This window comes from Mastomys coucha, unplaced genomic scaffold, assembly GCF_008632895.1.
Source record: "Mastomys coucha isolate ucsf_1 unplaced genomic scaffold, UCSF_Mcou_1 pScaffold5, whole genome shotgun sequence".
Taxonomy (NCBI): Eukaryota; Metazoa; Chordata; class Mammalia; order Rodentia; family Muridae; genus Mastomys; species Mastomys coucha.
In genome coordinates, this window is record NW_022196911.1 from 62522477 (window position 1) to 62535728 (window position 13252).

The 13252-nt window shown below is 44.5% G+C and overlaps 1 protein-coding gene across 1 annotated transcript in view; it reads left to right on the forward strand.

Annotated features, from left to right (window-relative positions):
- Window positions 1-312: 312 nt before the first annotated feature.
- Window positions 313-13252, forward strand: part of Myh13 (myosin heavy chain 13) — a 42228-nt gene continuing 29288 nt past the window's right edge. Inside the window, exons 1-14 of the mRNA XM_031355026.1 lie at window positions 313-516; window positions 2135-2278; window positions 2358-2514; window positions 4012-4039; window positions 4129-4240; window positions 5739-5831; window positions 8110-8173; window positions 8269-8367; window positions 8466-8569; window positions 9244-9382; window positions 9934-10052; window positions 10775-10924; window positions 11034-11204; window positions 11907-12216. Of these exons, the coding sequence (XP_031210886.1) occupies window positions 313-516; window positions 2135-2278; window positions 2358-2514; window positions 4012-4039; window positions 4129-4240; window positions 5739-5831; window positions 8110-8173; window positions 8269-8367; window positions 8466-8569; window positions 9244-9382; window positions 9934-10052; window positions 10775-10924; window positions 11034-11204; window positions 11907-12216 (1894 nt within the window). The remainder of the gene's footprint in view (window positions 517-2134; window positions 2279-2357; window positions 2515-4011; window positions 4040-4128; window positions 4241-5738; window positions 5832-8109; window positions 8174-8268; window positions 8368-8465; window positions 8570-9243; window positions 9383-9933; window positions 10053-10774; window positions 10925-11033; window positions 11205-11906; window positions 12217-13252) is intronic.

Here is a 13252-nt window from a genome sequence, read left to right on the forward strand (position 1 = left end):
AAAAAGAAAAGAAAAGAAAAAGAAAAAAAGAAATAAAGAAAAAAAGGCTTGGGGTGGCACTGAAGTCACACAGCTCAAGCAGGATGAATCATGAGTGAGGTACTTTGCCCGCTTTACTGAACATGTGCCTGCCTTGAACTAGCCAACTGATGCCCGCCTAGGCCTGGCTGTAGATCTCTCAAAAGGTTTGTTTCAAGAGCTTCTGAGTCTACCCCACATTGAATAGCAATAGGGAGGGGCAGATAAAGTACTGACTCAAGTGCAAGTCTCAGAAGTCCCCTGTCTTTTCAGCTCCCACAACCCCCTGCAGCCATGAGTTCAGATGCAGAGATGGCCATATTTGGAGAAGCTGCTCCCTACCTCCGAAAACCAGAGAAGGAGAGGATCGAGGCTCAGAACCGCCCATTCGACTCTAAGAAAGCCTGCTTTGCTGTGGATGATAAAGAAATGTATGTGAAAGGCATGATCCAAAGCAGGGAAAATGACAAAGTCATTGTCAAGACCCTAGACGACCGGGTGAGTGTCAATCTTTAGTAGCGAAGGCACCGTAGCTTTCCTTTGGAATGAACTGTTAGGCTTGCATGCTGGGCCAGAACCATCCAGAGACAGAAATACAACTTATGTTTTGCCATTCTGTGGTGGAAGAGCTAGAGAAGGCTGCCATGGCCATGCCTTTCCTTCTGCCTCTTCTCTTTGAGGATTTGGGCTGTGAGGATTTTGTGGTGTTCGCTTTTGGTGGAATAGAGAAGGCAACCGTAAAAGAGATCAGTCTACCTATAAGAAGAAAGTGATGCTGGTCGCTGCCTGCCGGGCCCACTCAAGACAAGCTCTGGGCTGCAGAAGGAGTCTTACAGGGCAGGCTCAGAGGAGTGCACACTCTTTGGTTCAATCCTTATTGGACATCCACCAGATCTCAGTGGTGGTGTCAGTCACTCTGTAAATCTGTGTCAGTTGTGGAACCCGCTTCCCCCAAGTTTATAGTCTAGGGTAAGAGATGTGTGTCGGAAATGAACACCAGTTTGAATGCAGGCACAGCCAGCAGATCTTGTTTTCAGGTTTTATCATTGAACTTAACCTCTGATTCTAACTCTTTTCATTAAACTAAGGGGGAAAAAACTTGTCTTCAAGTCGTTCTTGGGCTCTCCCCAGCTTCAGAGCTGTGCCCCATTTTCATAACCTTACAGAGTAACCCTGGACCCCTGCCTTTCTGATGGATCACCCAGAAATAAGTGTCAGTCCCTAAACTATCAGGATTGAGAGGCCTTTCTCTCCACTGTGGGCTACCTTAGGTGTCTCTCTGTAGGCTCAGATATTGGGATAGAAGGGCCTTCCTTCCTTCCTCGTGAACTTTAACCTACACCAGCCAGTCTCCTTCCATTAACCTCAAAGCTCTTCTAAGAGCTTCAGTTTCAGGATAATAAAAGCCAGAAAACCTTCTAGGCTCTCTCTTCTGCCCTACTTTCTGTGTCTCCTGAGAATGAAGTGCAGAGCCAATTATATGCTTCAGTAGGAAGGGAAGGTGGGAGAACCGAGGAGAGGTGAAATTCAATAATTGTCTCCAAATACTCTTCAGCCACGAACCATCATACCTGTCCAAATGTTTAACGATGACAGCAGAGATACAAGCAATTATCAGAGCTTTGAAGAGACAGGTGAAAGGAAATGGGGCGTGAGATTGGGCACCAGAGTGGAGCTCTGGGGGTTTCTTTCTAGAGAAAACATTAATGAAGATATTCTAAAGAAGCCAATATGAGCAGAGCATAGAAGTGGGAAACCCCAGAACACATGAGAAAAGTTTCTTAATATTTGGCTCGTCACCACACTCAGAGCAACAGGTTACACCAAGGCAACTTCCCTTGACTTCGACTATCCTACGCTCTCTGGCAATTCTGAGGGCCAACTATTCTTTAGCTTTACACACCTGATGCCCCTTCTGGGCACACACAATGCCAGGCTGCCTGGGGGCACCAGACCAGAATCAGGTTAACCAAGGAGAGTGATTGCTAGGTTATCACTGGGCATGGAAATGATCCCTTAAGTGGTGGCAACGCAGTATCGCACTATGCCCCCTACCCGAGGAGAGGACAGGTCAATGACGCTGCACCCACCACTTGCTTTCCCTTGTTCTACCCAGGAGCTCACTCTGAACAGTGACCAGGTATTCCCCATGAACCCCCCTAAGTTTGACAAGATCGAGGACATGGCCATGATGACCCACCTGCACGAGCCCGCTGTGCTGTACAACCTCAAAGAGCGTTACGCAGCCTGGATGATCTACGTGAGTGCCTTTTGACATCTTTCTATTTTGCTGCCTCTCTGAGGAAAAACAAGATAATAATCTTTCGAATTTCCCACAGACTTACTCGGGCCTCTTCTGTGTCACCGTCAACCCCTACAAATGGCTGCCGGTGTACAACCCTGAGGTGGTGGCAGCATACAGAGGCAAAAAGCGCCAGGAGGCTCCACCCCACATCTTCTCCATCTCTGACAATGCCTACCAGTTCATGCTGACAGGTAAGTGAAGTCTTTGATTTATATGATTGTAAGGGCCCTTATACACCCCACTCATCTAAACAATACAGTAGCCAGCATGAACTTGGGAGCCTCAAATGACTTGGGGGTAGACAACCAAAGCCATGGCACCTTTTATTACAGATGAAGGGCAAAGCCAGGGGTTCTATCTGAAGCACTCTAAACCCATTCTCATTTGGAGGGGAGGGGCATTGTAGAACACAGGACACTGCTCTTCTATACCCCCAACTCACCCTGCTATGAGTACACTTAAGAGAACGCATACCACTCAGCGAATGCAAAGCTGGAGAGATGCACAGACCAGGCTTCTCTGACCTTCCCAAAAAGTAGATACTTGGTAACATTGTCACACCACTATGCCTACCGCCACTTGTCTGCTCAGCTTTCACCCAACTTGACTTGCCACAAACAGAGGAAGTGAGCTATTACCATCAGAAGAGCCTTAAGAAGCAAATGACGCCTTTACAGTCCTCACCATTTCTCCAAGGTCTTTCCTTTACATGAACTGAATTTACGCTTTTAAAGGGAAGAGTCACATCACTGTTTGCATCAGCTTTGCTATGGCCACTGTGACACAACACCACAGGCTGGGCATCTTAATGAGAAATACATTTGCTTCACTGCTGCAGAAGCTAGTGGTCTGAGACCAAAGATGTCATTGGGGTTGATTCTTTATAAGGATCATAAGAGATGTATTCGACTTGCTCACCCGGCTTCTGTGCTTTGTAAGCGACCTTCAGCGTTGCTTGGCTTGTGGAGATGTTACCTTCCTCTCTGCCTTCTCTTCCCCTGGTGTTCTCTCCATGTGCATATGTCTTCATTTTTTTCTTATACTGCAGGGACACAGTGATGTGGTGTTTTCTTTATGGGCACGTGTCTTCATTTGTTCCTGTGCTACAAGGACAGAGTGATGTGGATCAGGCCTCAGTCTGTCCTGGTCTGACTCCATCTTTAATAACATCTGAGTCTCATTTACATTTTATTTCCAAATGAGGTCACGTTCTGAGGTCCTGAGGGTTAGAACTTCAATATCTGAATTTTCGAGTGCCACGACTTGGCTCACACACTCTCATACATGAAAAAAATCAGTCTTACTTTATGCAGGTAGACCAAAAAATTGAAATGACATTCAATCAGCCAAAATGTGTGGCCTCTCAATAGCTCAGGACCCCAGGCTTTGATTCCCTTGTTAAAAGCATTATGAGAAAATTCCAGCAAGGAGTTCAGATCTACAGACGTAAGTACCCTTTGCATTGTGGAGCTCAATAATTCATTTCCAGGCTCCTGCCCATGTTCAGCATCCCACTTTCAAGGAATCTGCATAAACTCTCCCATGATGATTAGACATGCCTATGCCTCACTCCTAGCAGACAGCAAAGCCAGAGCTTGTGTTCTGGGAGTCCTGGCAGGGTTGCTTGTTTTTAAATCTACCTGCTCTGTTACTTATGCGATTGGCTTGACTTCTTTCTGTTTTTCTAGATCGAGACAACCAGTCCATTCTGATCACGTGAGTAGCCCATATTCATACCAAAATGGTTTTGGAGCCAGCACCTCCTCTTCTGCTTTCTTTTCATCCCATTTATTTCTAATTGATAGTGGAGAATCCGGGGCTGGGAAGACTGTGAACACCAAGCGTGTCATTCAGTACTTTGCAACAATTGCAGTCACCGGGGACAAGAAGAAAGAGCAGCAGCCGGGCAAAATGCAGGTAAGAAGTACATATTATGCACCAAAGGCTTGCTAGAATAAACATGCCTGAAATATTAGGTGAATGCCAAGGGTATGGGGGATGCACATTCAGAAGAGATTTTTGGTCCCTTTGTGTTTTTATATAGAAAATTTCTCATACCAATGTGTACACATTTTTCTATACCTGAAGTATCTTCTAGTTCTCTGAAAATGCCAACCAGGATCCTACAGCTCAATTTAATTCTGACACTCCCTTCAGGGACATATCACATCCCACAAGTTCAGTGCTCAGGCTCCCAAACCCCAGTTCATTCTACCTGTACTTCTAGCCAACTTCTTAAAAGTCAAGAGTTCCTGCAATCTCCTCTGTGGCTGGAGTGGCTCATAGAACTCGGGAGGTATATCCCATAAATGTATTGATTTATCATAAAAGATAAAACTCAGGAACACTCAGAGGGAAGAGATGCATAGAATACTGTATTGGAAGAGAAGTTTGGAGTTTCAACACCCTTTATATAGGCCTGCCAACTCCCAGGCCATCCCTGGGTTCACTTACCCAGAATCTCTCTAAGATTGTATGGTTAAGGATCCTCACAAGGGTTCCATCAGTCAGCCATCAGCGGCTGACTCAGACTTCACTCTCTCCCCCTACATCCCCAACCCTCTAGTCAAGTGAAACCCTTGTCCTGAGGCTTCTGTTCCTAGCCACAACACATAACACTACATCACACCATACCATACCATACCACATCACACCATACCATACCATACCACATCACACCATACCATACCATACCACATCACACCATACCATACCATACCACATCACACCATACCATACCATACCATATCATATCATACCACACCATTACCACACCACATCACTTCAGAAACCCCAAGAGTTTTAGATTTGTGCCAGGAAACTAAACGAAGACCAAGATACATATCTCTGTCTAAATCACAGTCATACATGAGAGTCCTGTCTGTGTGGACCTGGGGTCTACCTAACACCAACTCTGTCAGCAACAGCTGAGTGATCTTGACCAACTTCACAGCTCCCTTTAGAGAATGATTAGGAGTGCCATGGGTTTTCAAAAGGGAACACACTTCAAAATCACTAGGAGAACTTCTCAACAAGGCTGGTGAGATTCTAGGCTTAGGATTCTTAGGTGACAAGGTCTCTGGTGCACCTCCCCCTCTTTTACTAAAGTGCAAGTTTAAAAAACCCCATGATTTTATAATGAAGCATTAGTAGAAAAGAAAACATGTTGAAATGCAGGGAACTATGTTGCAGACTGGAGTCTGCCACAGCCAGAAGTCCAACGCTACCCTAACAAAGACTCTCCAGGTGGGGACCATGAAACTCCTTAGGAGAGCTGTCCAGACATCAGCTATGGCTAGTCAGGAGTGACATCCCTCCTAGCCTCTGCCCAGAGCACCCACAGTTTCCACTTGCCAAATATCCATCCCAGAAGATACCCCAGGTCCTCCCCATTCCTCTCTTTGCTTGTTACTAGGGAACACTGGAGGATCAGATCATCCAAGCCAACCCCCTGCTGGAGGCCTTTGGAAACGCCAAGACCGTGAGGAACGATAACTCCTCCAGATTTGTAAGACCCAGATCGGTTTTCAGCTCCCCACCCAATTACACCCATTTGTAAAATTCCAGATGTGAAAATGTGCTACAGATTCTAAGATACACTGAGCCTTGGTCTAGCATGACAAAAATCAGATAAATTGATCTGAGTGGAGTTAGGAATGTTTTGGCTTACTCCTGGCAAAAAAAGGGGAGATTTAATCATCTGCTCTTAACTAGTAAACACCCCTTCATGGCATGCTGAAGTCACTGAGACTCAGGCTCCACGAGTATATCAAATTGGCCTCTGTAGGTGGAAAAATGTATTTTTTTTTATTTCTCTTCGGGTGTCCATATGCACATTTGAGGAGACTACAACAAGATATTGTCTTTATCACTTTCTATTTCCCTCAAGATAGGGTTTCTCACTGAACTAGAGGCTTTCCATTTCAGCCACAGGCCTAGCCAGCAACCTCTCAGGAGTATCTTGTCTGGGTTATACATATTACCTACGATGCTGGGGCAATAGGCAACTGGAGTCATGCTTTGTAATCTGAAGCATTTTTAAAATGGAAAAGTTGTTCACTTTGCCACAGAAATCTCAGTATGACTTAAATTAGCAAACTTGATTTCTTCCAAGTCAGGAGGCCCTGGAAGGAGAGGCCAGCTAGTGAAGGCAGGAAAGGAGACTAGAAACTGAGTATGTCTGTATTGGCAATACTGAAAGATATAGTCCACCAGAATTTCATTTAAGATTAGCTCAACTTATTTACTCCCATGCTTGTACATTAGTAAACACGTATTCCTCTATTTAACTTTCTTGACCAAAGGAACAAGTGCTCAGAGGCAAAGCCCCAATGAAGGCTCCTCATACTTCACTAGCTGGGGAGCCTCAAGCTTGCATCCCATGACCTTCTCAGAAATACCAAATGAGTACTCATTAGAAAGTGGATGCAACCAGGCAGTGGTGGCTCACACCTTTAATCCCAGCAGTTGGGAGGCAGAGGCAGGTGGATTTCTGAGTTTGAGGCCAGCCTGGTCTATAGAGAAAGTGGATGCATCTCTCAGAGACTGTGGCTCGAAGCGCTGACTATTTCTTCCTTGGCTATACTCCTAACACACTGCTCACTGCTCCATGCACACCTGTCTTCCTGGGCACACAGCTAAGTCCTCCTCTTTGGTGGGGAATGCAGATATCTGCTATACACACCCAGATCAGGTTGGTTATTGTGTTGACCTTCAGTGGAGCAATGCCTTTGGGATCTTTGCATTAGTATACTCTTAGTCATGAGGCATCTTCACTTGGCCCTGATTTAGAGTCACAATCACATCTGTCTACTCCATCATCCAGACTAACCACTCCAGGCTAACCATTCCATCCATTGTCTTTAATAAGTTACTGAATATGCTATTGAATGCTGAAGACTTCTCTACCTTTCCATAGATTATTCATGAAATAATGAGAAACCTTTGAGAATTGAACACATTGCAGACTGTATAAGGAAATAAATATGGCAAGACTTTTGCCCTCAGATTCACTCACAGTATAGTGAGGACCAGTTAGGTGCACAGTATAAGAAAGAAGTACATACACTGTGCATGTTACTCTTCTAAATTATACATCAATGCAATTTCATAACTACACCATGTAAATAATACATAAATATTTTCTTTATTTTACATTTGGTATATAGTGTTTGTATATGTGGATGTGTGTGTGGATGTGTTTGAGAAAGAGAGAGAGAGAGAGAGAGAGAGAGAGAGAACAAAAAAGGGATACCACAGACCCCGAGTTGTTTATTTGGGAGACTGGCCTGGGACTGAGCCTGGAAGATGGATTTGGCATTAGGAAATAGCATGTAAAACCGAGGTGAGAAATCTTAGAGGTAGCCTCTGGAGGCAAAACAGAAACCAGAAAGACAGCTATGGATTCTAAGGTGTTAGGAAGAGTGTGAGAATCCAGGGATGAGGCAATTAAAACAGACACAGCTCCAAGCAGAGAGTCGGAAAGTGAAGAAGGCAATCAATCAATACTGATGTGGCCTAAGCAGAGAAGTCAAAAGATAAGCCCATAGGCTTCCCCAGAGTTGCAGGAACAAGAGCAGCACTTTGGGTAGAATTCTCATAGCCTTGAAGGACCCAGTCTGGCAACATGGGTGTCAGGGAACCGGAGAGGAAGAAAGTATCTGTGCTTCTGCCATCTCTCCCAGCCACACCCCTCAACCCACTTCCTGCTATTGATGCGAGCACCTCTCAGAGAATCAGAGGCAGCATAAGTAAAGTAACTTGTTTGTCAACCTATTGTTGAACAGGGGAAGTTCATTCGGATTCACTTTGGAGCCACAGGGAAGCTAGCATCAGCGGACATCGAAACCTGTGAGTCTACACACTATATAAAATGATGCTTAGCTAAACACGTCTCTCAAGAATTTGCAATCATATGATTGTTGTTGTTGTTGTTGTTACCTTAGATCTCCTGGAAAAATCCAGAGTGACATTCCAATTATCCAGTGAAAGAAGCTATCACATTTTTTATCAAATCATGTCAAACAAGAAACCAGAACTAATTGGTAAGTTCCAGAGATGTTCTTAGCTTCTTGACTAGTAGTGAGAATAGTACCCAGACTGAGTGTTTCCTGAGGTGTTAAAGGCTCTCCATCTCTCATAGACTTGCTTCTGATTTCCACCAACCCCTTCGACTTCCCTTTCGTGAGCCAAGGAGAGGTCACAGTAGCTAGCATCGATGACAGCGAGGAATTGTTGGCAACTGATGTAAGCATGTATTTATTTGTTTGCATAGAGTATTACAGGGTTTGTGAGCCGAGGGGCGTCTTAGCGAGCTCATGAAAAAATGGGGAATCCAAAGACACTAGCTGATTAGACTCACAGGTTGCCCCACCACCACATCACAATGCTTCAAAATGGGAAGTCCATAAAGTTCCACAAGGCAGGCTACCAGTTCTACCCTTTGCCATTTTGATACAAATCTCGTTTGCATTTATATGTGTGAGCATCAGTTGGAAGTCTTCATATTGCAGAAAAGTACAAAGCAGGAAGAAAAGACCCTCCACTCTGCAGTCACCTCTTCATTTTTCTTTCTACCTTCATCCTAGACTCACCCCAGGCACCTGCATCCTCAGCACGCGGGGCAGACATGTAACCTTTATCTGTGGGTATGCCCTGCAGATCTAATCACCATCACAGCAATAACTAAATGTGTTGAGCACTGACACATCGTAGAGACAACTAGCTTTACTTTCCTTATTCAGTTAAGTCCTGAAAGCGTCTTTGACATGTGTACCACCATTACTCTGTTTTATGAGTGTGGAAAGCTGACTCTTAGAATCTTAAAAGAAAATACTCAACTTGCCTGAAGGTCTATCTATAAATATAAACATGTCTAAACCCAAGTGTGCCCAACCAGGTGTCCCCTTTCCTCCTTTTAGAATGCCATTGATATCCTGGGCTTCAGCCCAGAGGAGAAAGTTGGGATCTACAAGCTGACGGGGGCTGTGATGCATTATGGGAACATGAAGTTCAAACAGAAGCAGAGAGAGGAGCAGGCAGAGCCAGATGGCACTGAAGGTAACTGCATCTGAGCAGGGTGACAGGGAGGATTTTTTTTTTTTATGTAGTCCTGACAGTACTGATACTTCCTATATAAATCGGGCTGGCCCTGAACTCACATAGGTTTGCCTGACTCTGACTCCCAAGTGCTGGGATTAAATGAGTGGACCACCATGCCCAGTCTACTAATGTGTTTATGAAGTTGAAATATTAGTAGGTCAAAAATCAGTCAACATGCATATTGTCTGGGCATGCAGCTCAATAGTAGAGCATAGTAGATATCCCCAACACCATAGGAAATAGAAAAAGGAATCAAAACAACAACAACAACAACAACAACAACAAAAAGCTTACTATTTACAAAGCTTGCATCTAGATTGGAAGCTCTTGATAACAAAAGGCCCCTGGGTGATAGGATGAGGCTTTATAGACAAGTCCATGCGTGTTACAGATAGAAGAATACAGAGACATCACAAAGGATTGAGAGACATGTTTCTGGAAGGAGCCTGGGATAACCGAATAGCCCAACAGCTTCTGTTTCCTATAACACCATGTATCCTCTTCTTCAGTGGCTGACAAAGCTGGATACCTGATGGGACTGAATTCTGCAGAGATGCTGAAAGGCCTATGCTGTCCAAGAGTGAAGGTTGGAAATGAGTATGTCACCAAAGGACAGAATGTTCAGCAGGTAACAAAGTTTCAGAATCCTGTTGAATTGGATGGCCTGCTATTCTAACCATGTCTGCAGCAGTCTTCTGGTTATATTTGGAAAATTGTGTGAAACTGACCTCAGCATCAAGGTGGAAATTATCCTTAGATCGCAGGGAGAGCTCAAGAAGTCCAAATGCAGGGGTGCCCACTCCTGCAATGAGGGCAGGTAACTAGGAAATGAAGGCAACGCAACCTCTCTCTGACTCCTTTGCAGCTACAAATGCTATTATCTCTCTCCTCTATTGTGTCTTTGCTAAATACAGTCAGTGCCTTTGCCTCTCCTGCCTGAGACCTCCCTCAGACCTCTCAAAATTTATACCTCCATATTTCACTCTCAACCTGAGATTCAGACCAGTAGCTTTTGATTCCAATTCCAAATTCTATAAAGGGATACTAATTCATTCAGTCTACATCAAGACTTCTCCTCTGATTGGAACACAACAAGGGCTGAAGTCATGTGCTATGGCCATGGCTGTTAAGAGACTCTGTTTTTAGTGGAATTGTTACCAGAGAAAGGAGAATATCATGAGCTAGGCAGATGTCTTTAAAATGTTTAATAAGATACCTAATGATGTGAAATTGTCAACATTCAATTACATTTAACCATTATGATGTCAATTTCATGCTTTAACTTAACGCAACCAATGAGTGTGGACCAATGATTTAATACGATTGTTAAACGGATGGTCCTTTCTCAAGGTGACCAATTCAGTGGGCGCTCTGGCCAAGGCTGTCTACGAGAAGATGTTCCTGTGGATGGTCACCCGCATCAACCAGCAGCTGGACACCAAGCAGCCCAGGCAGTACTTCATCGGGGTCTTGGACATTGCTGGCTTTGAGATCTTTGATGTGAGCTGTTAGGGCAAATGACTGGCTTATTCTGTCTGCTTAGTTCTGGTTCCAAATCCACTTGCATAGATTTTTCAGACTTACACTCTTTCATATTTGCACCACCCAGTTCAACAGCCTGGAGCAGCTGTGCATCAACTTCACCAATGAGAAACTGCAACAGTTTTTCAACCACCACATGTTCGTGCTGGAGCAGGAGGAGTACAAGAAGGAAGGCATCGAGTGGGAGTTCATTGACTTCGGGATGGACCTGGCGGCCTGCATTGAGCTCATAGAGAAGGTTTGTGTGCCTTTTGTGGAAGGTGACAGGGTGAATCTCAGATGTCTTAAAGAGCTCATTGAGAAGATAGGGGCACTTCCTTCATGGTTGGTACTCTCACATTCTCCTCTGCCTCTTCTCTGCTCATAGATGGGTAACTCTAATCTCTCTCCCCTTCAGACAGCTGAATTCCTCTTTGCAGAGAGAGTAAGCTTAGAAAGAGGGAGACTCAGAAAGCACTCAGAACTGTTCTTACACCTAAGGAGGTACCTGAGGGGTTAAAATATAAGACCACAGCATGTCAGTGGATTCTACACATGCACTGTGGCATCTCTTATCTACTGACATGCCTCAAAATTCAAAGAGCAGAGACCAGGGGCATTGGTATTCTTAGTGGAAAGTTACTGTGAAAACAAGGAATGATGTTAACTTTTAATAAGGACTTCTATGTCGGACGAGGGAATACATTCCTGCAATCCCAATGCTTGGGGATCTAAAACAGAAGGATTATGAGTTTCAGCTAAGCTACCCAGCAAGAGCCTGTTCTTTGTATCTACCACTATCCGGTTACTACTAGGAACCTTGTTCTCATGGCTCACAATCCAGTGCTCTTAGCAGCACAGTGGTGGCACCAAAGGATTTCTTTTTTGTTCTCTCCATCCATGGAACCACTAGCCTGGCTTCTCAACTGTAAAGATACCATCTCTCTCATCCTCCTTCTAGCCCATGGGCATCTTCTCCATCCTGGAAGAGGAGTGCATGTTCCCCAAGGCGACAGACACCTCCTTCAAGAACAAGCTTTATGACCAGCATCTGGGAAAATCCAACAACTTCCAGAAGCCCAAACCTACCAAAGGCAAGGCCGAGGCCCACTTCTCCCTGGTGCACTATGCTGGCACCGTGGACTACAACATCGCTGGCTGGCTGGACAAGAACAAGGACCCCTTGAATGAGACCGTGGTGGGGCTGTACCAGAAGTCCTCCCTGAAGCTGTTGTCCTTCCTCTTTTCGAACTATGCAGGGGCAGAAGCAGGTGAGGTTCTTTTTCCCCTCATGGAAGCTCTGTGCAATCATTCACACCCGAAAGCTGCTCATACATTAGACAGCCCAACATGAACTTCAGGTTCTCGCCTTCATTTTTCTTCCTCCTACTTCTAGTGTTCCTCTTAAAACATGAAACTCTGTGGAGGTAAAATGGACCCTAAGTAGACAAGGTAGTGAACAAGTAATTCATTTTTCAATGATTTTCTTTAAATTAAGATGTAATTGAAATACAATATAATTAATACTTAAAAATTCAGTGGGTATGTATGTTTGTAATGCTGGGCAATCATCACTACCATCTAGTTTAAGAACATCTCGTCACTCCTGTAATCCATAAGCAGTCTCTCGCCATTCCTGTCCCAAGACCCTGCGAACCTCTGATCTACCTTCCATCTCTAATGGACTATTTTTTTGAAGTTGGCCAGGGTTTCTGTCACCTCACTCAGGGGTGATACCAGGACTTTACTACAAGGACATATGTGCCTATGGACTTAAGAACTCCTGTATAGTTGAGGCTAGCTAGGTGTGTTTGGTCTTTACTGGAAATTTCATAGAAATGGAATCAGACATGAGAGGGTCTTCTACTCATACTTGATAATACTGCAGCTGTATTAGTTCTTGATTCCTTTCTAGAACAATATTAGCTCACTACATGGTACTCTTCACTTTGTCTCTATCATATCACCAGTCTGTGGGTAATTGGACCATCTCCACTTTCTGGCTCCTGTGAATAGGGCTCCAGTGAGCATGTGTATACAGATTGCTGCTGGGTGCTTATCTGTGGTCAGAGACGAGTATACAGCTAGGAATAAAAATGGAGGGTAGCATGTTATCCTCAAGTCTTTTCCAGTTGTTGCTGTAGCCACGCAGTATCTATGCTTATTTGTCTGAGACAGGGTTTCACTTTACAGCTCAAGTTAGCCTAGAATTCAGTATATAGCCCAGCAGGACCCAAATTTGTAACCCTCCTGCCTCAAATCCCTATATGCTAGGATGCAGGAGTGTGCTGCTATGGCCTGCCTCTA